This window comes from Lissotriton helveticus, chromosome 3_1 (assembly GCF_964261635.1).
Source record: "Lissotriton helveticus chromosome 3_1, aLisHel1.1, whole genome shotgun sequence".
NCBI lineage: Eukaryota > Metazoa > Chordata > Amphibia > Caudata > Salamandridae > Lissotriton > Lissotriton helveticus.
In genome coordinates this window covers 1,204,099,458-1,204,120,070 of record NC_136061.1, presented here as the reverse complement: position 1 = coordinate 1,204,120,070, position 20,613 = coordinate 1,204,099,458, and the positions used below count along the sequence as shown (strand labels likewise).

General features: G+C 48.4%; 1 protein-coding gene across 3 annotated transcripts in view; it reads right to left on the bottom strand.

Annotated features, from left to right (window-relative positions):
* Positions 1 to 20,613, bottom strand: part of SIK3 (SIK family kinase 3) — a 739,490-nt gene that overhangs the window by 20,556 nt on the left and 698,321 nt on the right. For all 3 annotated transcript variants that reach the window (XM_078681850.1, XM_078681849.1, XM_078681848.1), the window contains exon 22: positions 1,026 to 1,192. In XM_078681850.1, the coding sequence (XP_078537976.1) occupies positions 1,026 to 1,192 (167 nt within the window). The remainder of the gene's footprint in view (positions 1 to 1,025; positions 1,193 to 20,613) is intronic.

Below are 20,613 nucleotides of genomic sequence, written 5' to 3'. Positions count from 1 at the left end.
ATTTGCCATATATCTAATGTTTCTAAGTATTGCTACTTAACCCACCTCGGTTGCCAACCTATTAATAATTTTAAAGTTTTCTCTTTATTCACCCCAATATAACTTTATTGGCAAACCCCCTAATGGTAAACCCTAATGGAAATTTGTTTCCTAATTTATACATGTTTTAATGTAATAATTTACCTACTTGAATTAATATTAATTACATAAAATAAATCATTGTTTTATTACTTTGTTATATGATAATCAACGTAGACCTCCCAAACACCCTTAGGAATTCCATTTTAAATATTTAATATAATCAAATCAAGTTAAACCATGTTTTAATCGTACTTACAATTGATGTTGCAATGCCAGGCAATATAATGCTCAACTCGAAGCACTGGTGGCAATGTGGTGGGATTATAACTTTGCTACTTAAGTGTTATGGGAAAGACAAGGAGTGTAAGATACAGAAAACAAGTATTGTGGCTGTCTTCAGGACCACTGGAACCAAGAGTAGGAAGGGCAGGACACCAAAAGGTATAAAAGGAAGAGCCAATTGTACCAGCTTCTAACCCTGATTGACGTCCATGTATCTAAGGTGCTCCAGTTTCGATATACCCAGAAACGCATTGGCCTGCTTACAAGAATCAGAGGTCATTCAACTTGCAAGACATAAGAGCTTATGGATCCCTTAACCATTATATGGCACAGGGTAGCCTTTGCCTGTGTGATATTAGACCCCTGCAGGTTTTAAAGTTTCTCATGTTGCTAAATATTTCTCTAATTGTGTCTCCAACATTAGCAACTCGCTACATGCTCGGTCGACACCATCTTAAGTTGAAAGATGACACTTGCCTTTGTAGAGGAACCTTCCTCAAGAATACTGCCTTCCCTACACCCTGAGATAACACAGCCCATGCAGACAGAGAAATGTTATTGTCAACCTCATCAACACCGCCCAATCACACCACACCCTGCATGGTTAGCAAGTCAACTGACAGACTCATGCGCAATGGCTTATAGCCAGACCCCTGACATACGTAGGCATCATCGCTGCTCTGGATGGTGTGATGTCGCTGAAGCGTGCGGGTCCGGGGGTGATCACTGCTGGACGACCTGGGAGAGTAGCCAATGCCGTTGTGATCTGGCACCTCCATTGCCTGGCCTGGGCCACCTCTGTCAAGACAATTCGCTATGGGGTCGGACTCTTGGGAAACAAGGACACAAAGATTGGTCAGAAGTCAATGTTTTCACCTTCAGCACTCTAGAAACAGAATATGCATTAAGAGTCGAGATACTTACAACAAAAATAAATTTCTCACCCGTACATTTCAGAACACGATTCAAACCACTTCATGTTGCATGGCAAACAAAGGTTGTCAGGTAGGGGACAAGCCCAACCTCCCTGGTAAGTAGCCATACGAGCGACGCTTAAGTGACCTGGAAAACACCGTCTTTTTCACCTCCACACCCAATTGACGGGGAAATGGATGAACAAATGATGGCACTAGTATAACCCCTCAAGCAGTGAAAAATTGGGGCAGTTTTGAAGTCCTTGGAGGAGCAGCACACCCTGAGAAGTTCTGGCAAAAAGCAGGGCCTAAGAGAAGGTCTTGAAAGGTATCATTAGCACAGCAGACAGTCATGTAGCTCGCCACATGTTAAATTTTGCAGCTTTTTAACCCAAGACCGAGTGAGTAGGAAAAAGGGTGGAAGCTCGTGCCCAGTTCCACCGGCTAAATCTGAACAGGAGGGTGTTTTGTAGTTTACAAATCTGCTTGTGTAGTGATTGCCGAGGGGTGGCCTGTGCAGGAGCCCGATACAAGGTCGGGTGGCGCACTGCATTACCATGATCCATCATTTTGACCTGATGCTCCTGTCCCAATGTGTTCATTGTCAGAGGTGTTATGTCGTGTGTTGTCTGTATACACACGTGTTGTGCGGTAAAATCTCGTTTGGGGGTAATCGGTGAACTTTCTGTGCATGACTTTTGGTATTTTCATATTTATTGTACATTACATCGGTCAGATTCAGCTGGCTTCATTGCCCATACATGGCTTTGATTTGGCCTGTGTGCATCAAGTGGAGGGTCTCAGATTTAGACGGTGCCACTGCCTACCCTCGAAGAGTACCCTTTCCCGCAACCATCTGCTTTATAACTCAACTAAATGAGCCCTATAGAAAGAGTTCGAGGTAAGTGACGGACATCGATGTTGTCTTTAGTAATAGATGAGGTAATGTTTAAAAAAGACATACTTTATGAATTGCTTATGGTCACAGATTAGACAATACGGCTTTCAGAAAAAGAGGAAAAAATATTAGACTTGAAAGCTTAAAAATGCCTCAAACCCGTTACCTGGGCTCTCTAGTTCGGGGTTTCAGGTTATCAAAATATTGTGCGCAGCAAAGTGGCTGATGCACAAGGCCCTGCATGTCAACGACTAACCGTGGACACAAAACACTGCACAAGAAGAAAAAAGGCAAAAATACAAAGCAATTATAAAACGGAAAATGGAATTCTGAAATTGTTCGAATGTTTCCTTCTTTTCAGACGAATACCTCCAGGATGAGGGTTTCCGGTGTTAGATCGGTCTGCGCCCTTCATTCCATGAAGACAGCATGTCATCCCGGTGCTTTGCCTGGCATGTATGCTCTCCCGGTCTTTTGAAAGTACGACGATGCTCGCGCTAACACTTAGCCAGAAAGCACGAGGCTGGGGTTAGAATAATACATCGAACTCTGATCGAATATTGAAAGGATATTTTCTATGCTTCCCCTCCAAGCTTCAGGTGTACAGGCACTCTTAGGGGGCATAGACAAGCAAGGAAGCCTGGCTCCCTACTTTCCTCTGCGCACATTTTTTCATCGAATTGCGAGATCATTTTTAATCTTATTGGCCGTAGAAAGAGGGGAAATGTATGCAAGCCATTCGTGTGCAGGTAAACTCTAGGCAGCCCTTTTCGCTGTTTTCTTTTAACTACATCTTTTGCGGAACCGTTTTGTTCATGTTTGTTAAAAAAGGATGTGCGCTATACAAATTGTACCAAATGGGACGATTTTAACAGGAAATAAAAAGGAAGGAAAAAAAGTTTTGCACACCCCAGTCCCGACTCTCTGGGGAGGCGTGGGTTCAATTTCTGCTGCTTTTGAGATGTTTGAGGTCAGAGTACCCAGTAACAAGGAGCCATCAGTCAATATTGTCACTACATAAGCTGCGGTCATGAAGGGGTCAAGGCTGAAGGGGTCAAGGCTGAAGGGCTCAGACATGAATTGCCTCCTATGTCTATTCATTCTTTAAATGGCTTTCCACAGCTCTCAGTTTAGCCAAAGTTAATATATTACGTTTTTGGAGGACACATGTTATTCCAACGATTCATTCTTGGATTGAGGATATGTTTAAAGTGGATAGAGTTAAAAAAAAATGACAATTCACATAATTTTGGTCACATTTGGGGGCTTTTTTTACTTTCATGACGATCCGATCTCTTAGATATAAACCCATCAATAAGTGAATACTATTTAAAGTTTAATGTTTACATAATCTCTTGATTTTCTGTATACATTTATATATTGTTGAGGCGACTGATCATTTATGTTTGTACATGGGGTACTAGGAGAATTTTTCTTCTGTCATTGTTCTGATTGTACTTTTATGTATCATCAATGCTTTATTTTTCTGCGATCTTTCTTGACTACTGATCATTATTTGATTTATTTAAACAAAAAAAGAATTGAGATACAAACTGAACAAAAGAGCCATGTGCAGAATAGTCTTAACGTTTTTTCAAATAAATGGCCTTCCTTCAACTATGCCAAAATAAAGGCCTCGATGTTAGGCCCTTAAAATAATTTATATCCCGCAAAAAAAAGGCTGAACTGACAGGTGGTTTCAAGTGGCTGAAATGTATACATAGCTTTAAAACATCTACATATACACCCATGTTAAAGGGATCTGAATTTTCACCCAGCCTCGAGGGCAAAAATATCCAGCTAAATTTACAACCAACTTCAGAGGTTTTACTTTTACACTCTTCAACAAGTTGATGAATTTACACGGTTTCAAGGGACGAATTTACATCCAGCTTCAAAAGGCTGAATTTACACAAAGATTCAAGGGGCTACATTTACATCCACAGAACTCAGCTTCAAGGGACATCCAGGTTCTGGGGGCTAAATTTACACTCATGTCCTGGGGGCTATATACACAGCGAGGTTCAGAGGCTCGAGTTACCTATTTCCAATGGGCTACATTTAACACCTATTACTAAGGGGCTGAATTAACACTCTGCATTAAGAAGGTGTACTTACACGTAGCAAGAATCAAGAGACATGGACACACACACAAATAAAATGTGCATACACAGCTTCAAGAAGGTACATTTAGGCACACTTCAATGGGCTAAATATACATACAGCTTCTAGGGGTTGAATTAACACTATTGATATCGAGCTTCAAAGGGCTAAATTGACACCTTCAGCTTTACGGGGCAAAATTTAAACCCACAACTTCAAGGGCCTGTATTTACACCCACATCTTAGGGTGGGGTACATTTACACCCACAGCTTCATGGTGCTAAATCTACACACACGTGGCTACCCCTTTCAAGGGAATAACCATCTAAGCAAATTTGCTGGTCTGAATGTACACACTGCTGAATTTACATCTAGCTTCAAAAGTCAGGATTTGCACACAGCTGCAAGAGTGAATTGGCGCCTATCTTCAAGGGGGGTGCATTTACACCCAGTTTCCAATTGAAGTACACCTAAGGAAACTCAAATATATTTATTCGTTTTCATCCCAATTCCTCCAAATTCTATTTCATTGCACTCGCATCAAGACGCTGAAACAGTCAGTGACAAGTCTGACTATAAATTGTAGAAGTGTCTAATGGGAATTCAAATTAACACACAAAGTGAGCTTTTGAACTAAACACCAGCAAAATGTTTTCTTTTACTTCTTCAATGATTCCAACTAGCTCAGCACAGCAGTGTCAAGATGTAGGAAATTGGGGTATTATGCAGTGAGCCTGGTTAGACTTCACTATGCAATACTAAATTACCTCAAATAGGTCCTTTGGATTCACACTAATAAATCCCTAGCTCAATCCTGGTAGTGCAGCATTGAGCAGTCGGGCTTAACTAGAGGAACATGTATTAAGCAGTTCAGAGTACCAACATGGACAATAAGTAATTGACATGACTCAAAAGAAATCCTACACCAATTTATAAATATAAAGCAGAGTTTGATATAATTTTTTACACTAAAACAAACACACTCAGATGAGTGTAATCAGAGTTATGGATTTTTAAAGGAAAAATAAATCAGTACAGTTCACTGTTGCCAAACTTTAATGTTGTGATCAATGTGGAAAAACACTAGTGACAACTTGTCACTTGCCGGTCGAGTTCAGTGGAAACCGCAGGCTGTAGAGGTGAGGCGGGTCCCAGGACCAGGCTCGGACAGTCAGTTAATTTTTACCTGGCACGTAGGGCCTGAGTGCAGGGTAGTCCTCGAAGTCCTTGGTGCTGAAGAACAGGAGCCGCAGTTGCAGCTCTTATCACTTAGAGGGTGCTGGTGAGGAAGGTGATGCAAACTCTTGACAACAGGGGCAAAGAGGCATTGGGTGGAAGATGTTGCGGAGGTTCCCTCGAGGCACAGTGCCTAAGAAAGGTGGTGTGGCTAGACTCCCCAGCAGCAAACCTTGGCAGTGGCAAGATCAGGATTCAGTCACTTCAACGTCCTGGAGTCCAGGGGCAAAAGGGAGCTTCCTGAAACTTGCTGGAGGGCAGGACTACGTTTCTCACAATTTACTTTTGGGCGATTCCCTCAACGGGCCTGATGGCCAGCGACTCTTTGATTCCGAGTGCGGTTTTAGCCCGCAGGGGACTAGTACATCTTGTCCAAGGGAGTTCTGGAGATGCTTTTGGCTTGCAGAGGGGCTTCTGTTTCCTTTGGAACCAGTCTCTGGTCCAGGACGAGTTGCAGTCGTAGGGTGGTTGCAGCAGGTGGAGTTTGTGTCGCCTTTGCTTTGTGCAGGTCCTGAAGTCGCAGACTCTTCTTTGTCCTCTTGTTGCATGTCGATTAGATCTGAGGTTCTGGTGCAATGGTAGCCCCTTAAATCCTAGATTTAGGGGCATTAGGGATATTGTTGCTAATAGCCACTGGGCTACTATCCGCAGTGGCTAATCCGTCCATGAGGCGACCACATCCTAGGGAGTGTGGCACTTTTTCTAAACAGAAGCCTCTTTTTTGCCACTTTTAAAAATGAGAGAACATTATTTTGGCTGTACAGACCAGGTAGCCCACCCTAGGGGTGGGGCTAGCCTTTTGGGAATGTACACCTTCTGACTACCTCATTTTCCTGCCTGCCCAGGTTGCAAATGTGCCTGTGTTGGGTTTTCCTCCTCAGGGAGGAAGCCTACTTGCATTTTAGAGGTGGTGAGAGCTTTGAAGCTAGCCATCCTGTCAGGAGGAGGGAGGTACCACCTCCCAGGGGCAAGATTCCTGTCTGGGCAGCAGCAGCTGCAGGCTGTCTGCCAGAGCACAGGAAATGCTGAGGCAACCAAGTGGGCATCCTCTAAGGAAGTCAACTGGGTGTATGCCACTTCAAATCTAACTTTGGCAAAAGACTAGGTTGGATGAGACAAGTTGTTTGATACCAAATATGACACTTTTCAGTGGGACCATAATAAAACTGGCAACCTGGGGGTGCCCAGGTGCCAGCCCACGTTATCCCATGGCCCCTTGAGTACGCACTTCTAATAGCCCCTTATGAAAGGAGGCTACAATAGGGACATATAAGATTGTACGTATATGTCCACACCTTTAATAAAATACACCCTGCCTACTAGGCTCAGGAGGCCTACCTTAGGCGCGACTGGCATATATTAAAAATAGTGCTATGACCTTGCCACTCATGGTGAGGGCAAAGTCGAGTTCGAGCAGTTTGCACTGCTCATGGAGTCTGCATGGAACGGCAGGACTGCTTTCATCTTTTTACTTGGATCACCCAGGGTGGCACAATTAGTGCTGCAGGCCAGGGTCACCCCTTTAACTCCTATGCCTTAGGTACCACTGATGCAACTTAATAGGGATTTATAAGGGGATTAAAGTCCTTGCCAATTGGGGTAATTCATGATTTTGTATAAACATTGAATACCTAAGTATTCAGGATTATGAAAAATGTGGCTGCATCTCATGCAGCTAATGGTGTTAGATAAAGATAATCCAATCTGTCATAAATCCTTTCGGGAGCAATACAATTTCGAAATTTTTTCAAAACAACATAGAGCTTTTAAACCTGCCTTGTTAAAACTAATTTTAAGTTTATAGTGTATATCATAATGGCTGTCTCTCTGGACGTTTCTGTGGATTTAGAAAAATATAGGTCTGGGCACACAGTAGACTACTCACATATGCCTATAGATAATAACCTAATTCCAAAGTCAGTCTGGTTTTGAATCAGTTGCCGTTTGATTTCAGTCCCTTCAGTCCTTTTTAAAGAGCGACATAGAAAGCATCTCTGGAACCTTTGTTCATTATTGAATGCATTGTAAGGAGCATGTTGTAAGTGCTTGTTCCCTCAGACAGAGGTCCCCTTGGCCCTAAACATTTAATGCATTGTAATTAGGCTACAAAATGAATCACATAAAAGTTATATTACAAAAAACAAACACAGGAGACATTCATTGGCACCAGACTGATTGTACCCCAACCATGCTACCCTTTAAAATGCAATGGCCTGTCAAGAATCATCCACTTCTCATAGTAGGAATGCCCAAGTCCCTCCCGCTTTCAATAACATAACAATCCAAAGCACTTTAGGCAACATTGTCATTCATGATAAGATAAGCTCTAGATTGATCTGTTAAGTTATCAGAGGACCACCGATTTCAGAGACTCCGGAATCTGCATGCCTATCTGCCACTTCCAGGTATCGCTGAAACACCTTCCCATACTGGCTAACAATTAACCGAATAGAAGTCCTAGAGAGGTCATGAACGAGAAAAATGGAGAAAGCCTCCAATGTACGTTGTCAGCCGGAGCACTTGCACCTCATCAGTGGTGAGTCATGCGTATAGCACTTCAGATTAGACACATCCAAGCAACAGACAAATAAGCCTTCAGAGTATAGCATTAAAGAGTTGTAGCAAAGACAGCGGTGGCATGCAAAAAGGGTTTGTCAGAATTGGGGTATCCAGCGTGTTTGACACTCTCTTCTCCTGCTGTGTTTCTAATCAACACCATCATACTTTCCATTTTAGCTTCTTCAGAGGGAGGCAAAAATCAGTTCACTAAGACCTTCCTGTTTGAACAAGAAACCCATGAGATTGCTAAACTGAAAATTAATGCCAGTTTAATTAGAAATGTCGCCCTAGGAACTATCATAGCAAAAAATAGTTTGATAGAGTGCTCATGGGTCAAGCATGGCCTGTTGGCATGGCCAAATAGGACACCCCAATGGTGGTGAAAAATGGGCTATTGGCTGCATAGAGTAATTTTTGGCACATACATAAAAAGACAAGCATTTACAATGCAACGGTTTCGCCTCTTGAAAAGTTAGAGCTATTGGCATTGTAAATGACAAAATTTTGATTTATGTGTTGGTTTTGAATACAGATAAATGGCATTGTCACTTACATTGGCAATAGCTTAATCTCTCGCAAATGTGAGACCTATGGTACCCCACTGGACGAGCTCAGCAGGCAGCAATTACTTGCAGACGAGTTCTATAACACAACAGCGCTGTAAATGACAAGCGTTATTATCGCGGGCGGTTGTGGTACGCATTTTATCCAGTCAAGAACGGTTTGCTTTTGTATAAATAAAACAAACAAAGCCGTTGTAATTGTGTAGCAGATCTAAGCTACCAGACAGGACGTACTGGGAGAATAAACTTTCAAATAGTTTGAAACTTTAGTATTGCGTTGGCGCAAAGACAGCCAGCCCATCTGCAGATATGTTGTGTCTGTCGCGTTGTGTGCAACTGGAAATGACATGGCATGGATGTAACTTCTGCAGCAAGTATTCAAATCTCAATATATGTATGGATTATTCAGACATACAGAGAGGGGAGGCTGAGACTTACACCGAGTATATATAGCTATATAGGCGCATACACCTATAGATCTGAGTGGTAACCTATGTGCCCCATTAGCTAGTCAAACATCTCATTTATTTCCTGACTCGCGTCTCTCTATGATAATCGAGTCAATTTTACAGGTTCTGGCACGACAAAGACATTAGCGTTAAATACTTTGCGGCTACATTCGCCCCCTTGCCATGCAACCTGCTCGATCGAGATTAAGGAGAGGGAATTTCTAATGTTTTCCCCATGGAGGAAAAAAGCACAGGAGAAGTTACACGATTTATACTCTGGCAGAGAATTCTTCCACTAGGGAGAAATTCTGCGTGTGCCCGTTGTACACGTGTTGTCACACCTGGGAATATGAAACCAAGATATATTTTAGAAAATACTCCTTGAATAGCCTAAAAAAAAAAAAAATCGGAAACAGGCTGAAAATATGAGAATCGTTCTCCGTTGGTACATTTCCAACTTGTTTCCCAAATCAATCAAATTAATAAAATCGAATATCAGAATAATCTATATGGCAAGAAACTGAGCGATGTAATGGAAATAAAAAAAACTGTGGAGCAACTGAGGTCAGCTTTTGCGGGCTCACATCAGATGAAAGAAGCCACATTGAGACATTGAAAAGATGTATTACTGAGAAACTATTATGCCAGGGGATTTTACCACTATTGTCACATACCGGTTGTAGGCCAACTACCTTTTATCCAAGACACAGAACAGAAAACAATTACGAGGAAAGAGCACAAAGCACACACAAAACACTTTCACGACGCTACAAAATGCAATCTAAATCAATGAAAGGGAAACAAATGGACAAAAAGAACAGACTGCTGCTCCTGGGAAGCAAAATAAAGCCGGTGTTCAAACGTTTCTGTATTTATTTAAAACACTGACCAGATGAAACAAGCATTTGCAATGCAATAGGTCTCGTATTTGCGAGATTTTGAGAGCTACTGGCATTCTAAATGACAATGCCTTTAATTTATGTGTTTTGACAACCTGCAAGCGGTGCATAAAACACGCCCTTTCTACTTGTAGTCCTTGTTGACTTAATAGCACCAAGAGATTTTGTTTTGGTAGTGTTTGTTAACGCTATACGAATGTTATTTTAAAAATAATTGCATTAATAATGATTATAATTATTAATATGAAGGAGGCTCTTCCTGTACTGAGACTAATGGAAGCTTGTCTGCTACGGTTTGTGCTGTATCCTGGTGTGTGAGAGAAACAAGCAGTGCTGCTGTCAGTGCTGGAATATTCGACGTGAGGTAAGCTTGCACAGCTGCTCCCTGTGTTGTAACTGTTCTCTATGCAGGGGATGGTGTTGGGGTGGGGGGAGTGTGTGTGTGTGTGTGTGTGTGCACCCTGCTGCTACCTGTGCTGCACCGGTTATGCAAGGGATGCTTGCACTGATGCTGCCTGTGCATGTGTGTGTGTGTGAGTGTGAGAGAGAAGAAACAAGTAGAACAACTGTCTGAGCTTTACATGTTTTGTGTGTGAGGGAAGCTTGCACTGCTGCTGCCTGTGCTGTACCTGTTCCATGTGTGAGGGAAGCTTGCACTGCTGCTGCTTGTGCTGTACCTGCTCCTTGTGTGAGGGAAGCTTGCACTGCTGCTGCCTGTGCTGTACCTGCTCTGTGTGTGTTGGAAGCTTGCACTGCTGCCGCCTGTGTTGTACCTGTTCTATGTGTGCTGGAAGCTTGCACTGCTGCTGCCTGTGCTGTACCTGCTCTGTGTGTGAGGGAAGCTTGCACTGCTCCTGCCTGTGCTGTACCTGTTCCGTGTGTGAGGGAAGCTTGCACTGCTGCTGGTGCTGTACCTGCTCCTTGTGTGAGAGAAGCTTGCACTGCTGCTGCCTGTGCTGTGCCTGCTCTGTGTGTGAGGGAAGCTTGCACTGCTGCTGCCTGTGCTGTGCCTGCTCTGTGTGTGAGGGAAGCTTGCACTGCTGATGCCTGTGCTGTACCTGCTCTGTGTGTGAGGGAAGCTTGCACTGCTGATGCCTGTGCTGTACCTGCTCTGTGTGCGAGGGAAGCTTGCACTGCTGCTGCCTGTGCTGTACGTGTTCTGTGTGTGATGGAAGCTTGCACTGCTGCTGCCTGAGATGTACCTGCTCCGTGTTTGAGGGAAGCTTGCACTGCTGATGCCTGTGCTGTACCTGCTCTGTGTGTGAGGGAAGTTTGCACTGCTGATGCCTGTGCTGTACCTGCTCTGTGTGTGAGGGAAGTTTGCACTGCTGCTGCCTGTGCTGTACCTGTTCTATGTGTGATGGAAGCTTGCACTGCTGCTGCCTGTGTTGTACCTGTTCTATGTGTGTTGGAAGCTTGCACTGCTGCTGCCTGTGTTGTACCTGCTCTGTGTGTGTTGGAAGCTTGCACTGCTGCTGCCTGTGCTGTACCTGCTCTGTGTGTGAGGGAAGCTTGCACTGCTCCGGCCTGTGCTGTACCTGTTCCGTGTGTGAGGGAAGCTTGCACTGCTGCTGGTGCTGTACCTGCTCCGTGTGTGAGAGAAGCTTGCACTGCTGCTGCCTGTGCTGTGCCTGCTCTGTGTGTGAGGGAAGCTTGCACTGCTGCTGCCTGTGCTGTGCCTGCTCTGTGTGTGAGGGAAGCTTGCACTGCTGATGCCTGTGCTGTACCTGCTCTGTGTGTGAGGGAAGCTTGCACTGCTGCTGCCTGTGCTGTACGTGTTCTATGTGTGATGGAAGCTTGCACTGCTGCTGCCTGAGATGTACCTGCTCCGTGTGTGAGGGAAGCTTGCACTGCTGATGCCTGTGCTGTACCTGCTCTGTGTGTGAGGGAAGCTTGCACTGCTGCTGCCTGTGCTGTACCTGCTCTGTGTGTGAGGGAAGCTTGCACTGCTGCTGCCTGTGCTGTACCTGTTCTGTGTGTGAGGGAAGCTTGCACTGCTGCTGCCTGTGTTGTACCTGTTCTATGTGTGTTGGAAGCTTGCACTGCTGCTGCCTGTGTTGTACCTGCTCTGTGTGTGAGGGAAGCTTGCACTGCTGCTGCCTGTGCTGTGCCTGCTCCGTGTGTGAGGGAAGCTTGCACTGCTGATGCCTGTGCTGTGCCTGCTCTGTGTGTGAGGGAAGCTTGCACTGCTGATGCCTGTGCTGTACCTGCTCTGTGTGTGAGGGAAGCTTGCAGAGCTTGCACTGCTGCTGCCTGTGCTGTACCTGCTCTGTGTGTGAGGGAAGCTTGCACTGCTGCTGCCTGTGCTGTACCTGTTCTATGTGTGAGGGAAGCTTGCACTGCTGCTGCCTGTGTTGTACCTGTTCTATGTGTGTTGGAAGCTTGCACTGCTGCTGCCTGTGTTGTACCTGCTCTGTGTGTGAGGGAAGCTTGCACTGCTGCCGCCTGTGCTGTACATGCTCTGTGTGAGGGAAGCTTGCACTGCTGCCACCTGTGCTGTACCTGCTCTGTATGTGAGGGAAGCTTGCACTGCTGCTGCCTGTGCTGTCCCTGCTCTGTGTGTGAGGGAAGCTTGCACTGCTGCCGCCTGTGCTGTACCTGTTCCGTGTGTGAGGGAAGCTTGCACTGCTGCCGCCTGTGCTGTACTTGCTGTGTGTGTGAGGGAAGCTTGCACTGCTGCCGCCTGTGCTGTACCTGCTCTGTGTGTGAGGGAAGCTTGCACTGCTGCTGCCTGTGCTGTACCTGTTCCGTGTGTGAGGGAAGCTTGCACTGCTGCTGCCTGTGCTGTACCTTTTCTGTGTGTGAGGGAAGCTTGCACTGCTGCTGCCTGTGCTGTACCTGTTCCGTGTGTGAGGGAAGCTTGCACTGCTGCCGCCTGTGCTGTACATGCTCTGTGTGAGGGAAGCTTGCACTGCTGCCGCCTGTGCTGTACCTGCTCTGTGCGTGAGGGAAGCTTGCACTGCTGTCGCCTGTGCTGTACCTGCTCTGTGTGTGAGGGACGCTTGCATTGCTCCTCCCTGTGCTGTACCTGCTCCGTGTGTGAGGGAAGCTTGCACTGCTGCTGCCTGTGCTGTACCTGCTCCGTGTGGGAGGGAAGCTTGCTCTGCTCCTCCCTGTGCTGTACCTGCTCCGTGTGTGAGGGAAGCTTGCACTGCTGCTGCTGTGCTGTACCTGTCCTATGCGTGAGGGAAGCTTGCACTGCTGCTGCCTGTGCTGTACCTGCTAGACGTTGACAGCTATTGAAAGGGAAAATAGATTTGATTTATTTTTTTATTTACTTTATGCGTTTTTATATAGCGCGGACTTTACCCGAAGGTGTCAAAGCGCTTCACAATGGGAACAGTAGCGTTACATGAGGAGAAAATTACAAGTGGACGTGTTACAAAAGCAAACGTTACATTGCATGAGGCAAAGATGACAATTGTGCATGTGCCAAAAGCAAACAAAATACAAAAGGTAGCAAGCGATACGTTACAAGAGGAAAAAGTGACATGTGTGCAATTACAAGTAGAGGTAAAAAAAAAAGGCAGATAACAAGACCAGGGAGACATGGACGAGAAGGAAGACACTGGAGAAGAGACGAGCAAGAAAAGTCCAGCCTCTCTCTTTCTAAAGAGTGTTGTTGGCTGGCTTGACAGATCGCAAGCTGCAGTAGCCCCCTAGTTCTCTTTTGATGCAGTGAACGCCTCTCATGTCAACATATGATCCAGTAATGAGACCTGTGCCCTATAATCTTCACAATCCAGCTTACTTCCCACGGGACCTTCCTCTAATGTCGTCTGCCTCTTCCGATCACCGATTCACCTATTAAGTAAAGACTTTGAACTTCTCACTAATTACAGGGAACTTTCAAGCCGTTGGTGGAAGAAAACTTTTAAAGCAAATGTATGCTTTTCCTTTCTACCTACGGGCACACGGGGAGGGGGGGCGGGTACGGGCACACGGTGGGGGGGTGGCGGTTAACGGACAGCGGGAGGGGGCGGGCGGGAACGGCGCATGGACAGCGGGAGGGGGGGGGGGGGCGGGAAAGGAACGCACTCACCTGGACTTCTTCCGGCGGCCGTGGTCGGCATAATGACGGACACAAACACCCAAAAAAAAAACGAAACTCCGCCCACTGCATGATTGTTTTTAATTCATGTTCTGAAACTGTCACTTCTAACTATTGCTAATATATGCACTGATACAACCTAATATACTAAAGTTAAACGCGCTGACTTGTTAAAGGAATACACTTTTAAAGCTCTTTATCATTTTTTCCAGGGTTTTTGATGCACAGTTTGTGCGCCAAATACGTTGATGGCTTGAGTTGTGTTCTGGCTCTTAAAGCCAAGTCCGAGCCCTGGCTCGGTTCGCCCTATGTGCTCTCATTATTAATCTGCGGACTTGTAGTAATAAGTACTGGTGCGTACACATGTACCGAACTGGCCTATGGGGCCCATAGCAGAGCGGGATGGATGATTCCACACTGGTGAATGCTGGGAGGGACTCTAGCTCTTATGGGGGGAGGGGGGGGGAAGCTGTAATCACCGTTGGATGAGGAGCACACGAAATGTAGACATGAAGTAGCAGATCTCATTTGTGGTTAAATGTCGTCTGTCACAATCATAAAGAGCTTCCGGGTCAAGCTGTGCTGAGTGTGTACATGTGCAAAACTCGGAGGTGACTGAAATGTATTGGCTTCTCATGCATTATCGCCGAATGTAGCATCATTGGTGTGTTGTGATGTCACAACTATGGATAAAGGACTGTATCGCATGATGATATGATGGTATTGTGTCCGTGTGGCTGCGCCTTCTCTTTTGCTTCTAAGCGCCCGCTGATTGACAGAGAGGTCGCACAATCACTCAGCGAGCAGGATACCGGTGAAACGTACTCACCCCTCACTTCCTGCACAGCGGCAGTCTCGAGCTCACCATGACATGACTAGATGACGTATCAGGACTTCGTGCACCACACGAAACTATTCCCATAGAAGTTATTTCCTACAAACGCACACCTTGCAACCAAAGCTGCAACCGCCTGCAGTCACTCCTGACAGGGCCTCCCTGGTTACAGGGACGCGTTGTACAAGCCCTAAATAACATAACAAAGGCATAGCATAGCACCTACTCTGTAGGTTCTAAGACACAATTCAATCAGTGTGGCGCACCTTACATAAATGACTGTGTAATATCATTATGGGGGTGCAGTGCTCCAGAAGCAGAGGGCTTGGGCGAGGTCACCCCGGCTTCAAGCAGCGATTATTCCATTAAGTCCAGACCGCAGGCCCATCTGCGCCATCAGGCCTGGGTGTGTGATTCCATGGCTGTCTGCGGGGGGGGGGGGGGGGGGGGGGGGGCTGCATTAGCACTCGGTGTGTGATTCCATGAGGGGAGCTTCCAGGTCACTTGTCTGCATTACAGTAATGGCTGCTGAGCCTGGCTGGGTGTGTTGGTGGCTGAGACCTCCTCCCCCAAACACAACTTACAATACAATATCAGGCCTGTGAGTTCTTTGGCCAGGGGTGTCTTCCCTGCACGGTACACTTGTGCCATTACTATGTCCCATTCTGTGTCTTATTTTGTATTTCCCGCTTCGTGTCTTTAATTCCGTACCGGTGTCTAGCAATCTAATGATCTCTTCTCTTTATCGCTCTCTCCCTCTTCCTCCCTATCTCTCCCTCGATATTTCTCAGTCACTTTCACTCTTATCCCGTCCAAACCTCGTGTCTGGCTCGGGCGCTCTAGTTATTGCTTCTTCTCTCTGTCTCTGCCTACCTCTCGCCCATCTCAGCCTCTTTGCATCTCTCTCTGGATCCCTCTCTTCCCCGTCTACCGCTTCTTTCTCCGTCTCTCTCTGTCACGGTCCCAAGCTAACTTGGTCTAGTTCCCTCCTCCGCCCTCCTTCTTTCATGCCTCTCCGGTCATCTCTGGCCTTCTACTCCCTGTATCTTGCTATTTGTTTCTCTCCTTTCCCATCTCGCTCTAATTACCACTCACTCGGTTTGTCTCTCTTACTCTGCCCCGTCTTATTACTCCGTTCTCCCCCTTTCTTTGCTGCTCTCCCGAGCTCCCCTTCATTTTTGTCTCCCTTGTCCCTCTCGCTGGTATTGTTCCCTCATTCTCTCCCGTTCTCTGCCTGTCTTGCTGTGTATCGTTTCCTTCCTGTTTGCTTGCATCCATCTCTCTGCCTTTCTGACTCTCTCGCAGTGCCTGTCGCCTCCCCTGCTCCCGTCTCTGTTTTCCTGTCTCTCGGAGCTGCCACCGAGTCCTCCCTCAGCCTTCATTCATTCACTCCGCTCTCTGCTTCTTTCAATTACATCATTCCCGTTTCTCTCTTTGTTCACCCCCCCAACCCTCGCCCATGGCCCCTCCCTCCCCGAGCAATGGACCTAGATGACTTTGAGAGGGTTGAGCCCTGGGGGAGCCTCATCCTATTAGAGGGGGACGAGGGGGGGGGGGGGGGGGAGTCTGGGTATGTGGTACAAGGCCTGGGGCAGTATGCAAGTCCCGCCTGCGGGTTTCAGAGGGCGGAATCACCGTCTGAAGAGCCGGGGGCAGAGAGAGCAGGAGGCGAAATAAACTGTATGAGGAGACAGAGCACGAGTCGCAGGTCCGGCTCTCTGAATGAGCCGGAAGGTGGGGAGCAGAAGGCAGGATCATTGCACGAGGGGTCAGCAGGAGTTACTGTTGAGCACCTACGGGCACACGGGGAGGGGGGGGGGGGGGCGGGAACGGACAGCGGGAGGGGGGGGGCGGGAACGGACAGCCACAGAAGAGCAGCGAGGGCGCAGCACTCCACTTCGGCCAAAGGCTTTTCCAAAATGAGGAAAACATCACGGGACAAAAAAAAATAAAAGTACACGCCCACAGCCACATGACGTCAGAAGTGGGTGGAGAGGGAAAAAAATGCAGGAACGCCCACGAATCTGGTCCGGCCATGACGGACAGATCTCTGTTCCAATGGCTAGCCTCCATTTATGGAGCTAGCCAATGGAACAGAGGGCGGAGAGGGCGGATTCAAGTGTCCCTTATACTGAAGACTACAGATTTCTCTGGAGGCGGAGCTAAAAGCTCCGTGCTCCAGCGAAACCTAAAAAACAATGGTTTCTCATCGCAGACTTGCCTCACATATGTCACAGGGCCACCGATGACTGGGACATAAGGAATTGCCTTGGGCAGAAGCAAACCTTCTGAAGTGAACATTGAATCATATTAGATCCAATACAGCACCGCCTGTGTGTCCCTGCCCCAGCTGCCGCTGCTGAGGAAGTTCAAGGCCCTCCTTCACCCGCAGGCTACCACCTGCGCCTCATCCCTGGTGGCCAGTGGTAGGCCGTAGGTTTGCTCATCCTCCATTGTATTGCCTGTATTTTCTTTCATTGCTCCCGTTGTAGTGACTGCATTTTCAGTGTTGTGTCTGTGACTGCTGTTGTCGGTCTCCCCCGCTGCCTGTACGTGGTCTGTGTCCTTTCTCTCCCTCTGTTCCCCTTCCTGCCCCCGTGTCTCTCTGCCCGGTTTCCCTTCTGCTCCCCTCGCTGCCCGGTTTTCCTTCTGCTCCCCTCGCCGGCCCCCGTGTCTCTCTGCCCATTTTTGCCTTCTGTTGCTTACCTGCCCCTGCATTTCTGTGATCTTTCTGCCCTTTCTTGTGACCTTTGTGCCCTCTGTGCCATTCCTTTCCTCCGCTTTTTATTTGTGACCTTTCTGCCCTTTCCTGGGACCTTTCTGCCTTCTGTGCCACTCGTTTTCTCCGTTTTTTTGTGACCTTTCTGCCCTTTCTTGGGACCTTTCTGCCTTCTGTGCCACTCGTTTTCCCCGTTTTTGTGACCCTTTTGCCCTTCTTGTGACCTTTTTGCCTTCTGTGCCACTCGTTTCCCCCTCAATTGTTGTGCCCTTTTTTCTTCTGTTTCCTTCGTTGCCCCTCACCGCCCACGCCGCAGAGTCCCCTGCGGCTCCGCCCCTCTAACTGCCCATTCGCTGCCCCCGCCTCCCAGCTGCTCCTCACTCCCACCTCTCCATACATGCGGGCCGCTGCGCGGCAAGCCCGTCTGCGTCCGTCCGCGCCTGGACCGCACCCAGTGCCAGAACCCCTGGCCCCTGCACTCAACCCCGGACGGACCCACAACTGCTTCAAGGCCGCCCTGAAACGCACACACGGTCCTTTTACCTGCCGGAACTGCAGCTACATCAGCCACAGAACCGACGAACCACCCGCCAAGAAAGACCTCAACCACCTCCGATGCATACTACTGAACACCCGTTCCGCACGCAAACACGCCGTCGAGCTCTGGGACCTGCTCAACACAACCTCCCCGGACGTCGCCTTCCTGACCGAGACCTGGTTGAACAACTTCTCCGCACCCGCCATCGCCATAGCCATCCCAGACTGCTACAAGATCACCCGCAGAGACCGCACCAACGGAGTCGAAGGAGGAATCGCCATTGTCCACAAGAACAGCATCATGGTCTCGACTAGCACCGACGACGCGCTCAGCACCGCAGAACACATGCATTTCCAGATCCACACTGACCCCAACTCCACCCTCAGAGGCACCCTTGTCTACCAACCCCCTGGACCCCGCCCCCAGTTCAGCGACTTCATCAGCACGCACGCCCTCACCTCCACCGACTACATCCTCCTTGGAGACCTGAACTTTCACCTTGAGAACAACAACGACAGCAACTCCACCACCCTGATCGCCAACCTCGCCAACCTCGGACTGAGGCAAATCGTCACAACGCCCACCCACTCCGCCGGCCACACGCTCGACCCGGTCTTCTCCTCAAGCCCGCACGTCTCCGTCAGCCACACCACCGAACTCCTCTGGAGCAAAATCACCGAAGACCAACTACATGCAAACCTCGCTCTCGGCCCACCCACCGAACCCTCCAACACCGACGTTGCTGCCCACAACCTCAGACACTGGATCAAGGACTGCGCCAACACCCTCGCCTGCTGAAGAAACCCCCCCCCCACAGAGACACCAGCAAGAGGGCCAGCTGGTTCACCCCAGAACTCCTAGATTCCAAGCAAGCCTGCCGGAAACTAGAGAAGAAATGGCACAGTGAACAAACTCCGGACAGCCATGCAGCACACAAGAATGCCGTCCGCAACCACCACCACTTCATCAGGGCTGCCAGGAAGACCTCCTTCAAATACCGCCTCGACAACAACGCACACAACAGCAAGGAGCTCTTCAACATCGTGAAGGAACTCTCCAACCCCAGCTCCAACGACATCCCGCCGTCGCAAGCCCTGTGCGACTCCCTCGCCACCTTCTTCCACCGCAAGATAGCAGACATCCACGACTGCTTCAACACCCAGACAGCCCCAACAGACAGCAACACAACAGACCCTCCGCACACCATCGACCACGTCCCCTTGCTAGCCTGGACCAGCGTGAGCGTCGATGACACCATCAAGACCATGAGCACAATCCACTCCAGCTCTCCGTCAGACCCATTCCCGCACCACGTCTTCAACAAAGCAAGCAGCTCCATCGCACCCCACCTACGCAACGTCATCAATCTCTCCCTTGAGACTGCGACCTTCCCAGAGAGCTGGAAACACGCCGAGATCAACGCCCTACTCAAAAAACCCAAGGCAGACCCAAGAGACCTCAAGAACTTCCCACCCATCTTTCTGCTCCCCTTCCCGGCCAAGGTCATTGAGAAAATCGTTAACAGACAGCTAACCCGATACCTCGAAGAGAACAGAATCCTGGACCCTTCCCAGTCAGGGTTCAGCAGCAAACACAGCACCGAGACAGCCCTCATCGCCACTACCGACATCAGGACCCTGCTAGACAATGGGGAGACTGCAGCACTCATCTTCCTAGACCTCTCCGCCGCCTTCGACACCGTCTGCCACCGCACACTAAGCGCACGCCACAAGGATCCGAGACAAGGCTCTGGAATGGACCACCTCCTTCTTCTTCGGCAGAACCCAGAGCGTCCGCCTCCCCCCGTTTCGTTCGGAAGCCTCAGAGATCATCTGTGGCGTACCCCAAGGATCCTCCCTCAGCCCGACATTGTTCAACATTTACATGGCCCCGCTCGCACACGTCGCCCGACAGCACGACCTCAACATAATCTCCTATGCCGACGACACTTAACTGATCCTCTCCCTCACCAAAGACCCCATCAACGCCAAAGCCAAACTCCATGAAGGAATGAAGGCCGTCGCCGACTGTATGAAGGTCAGCCGTCTGAAGCTGAACTCTGACAAGACGGAGGTCCTCATCCTGGGCTCCAACCCGTCAGCCTGGGATGACTCTTGGTGGCCAACGGCACTGGGGGCAGCCCAACCCCCACCACCCACGCACGCAACCTGGGAATCATCCTCGACTCAACGCTCTCAATGACCAAGCAAGTCAACGCCGTCTCCTCCTCTTGCTTCAACACCCTCTGCATGCTCCGCAAGATCTTCAGATGGATCCCGACAGATACAAGAAAGACAGTCACCCAGGCCCTCGTCAGCAGCAGACTTGACTACAAAAACGCCCTCTACGCGGGAGCCCCGACCAAGCTCATCAATCGACTACAACGCATCCAAAACGCCTCGGCACGACTGATCCTCGATGTACCACAACACGGCCACATCACCCCCACCTGAGAAACCTGCACTGGCTCCCAGTCAACAAGAGGA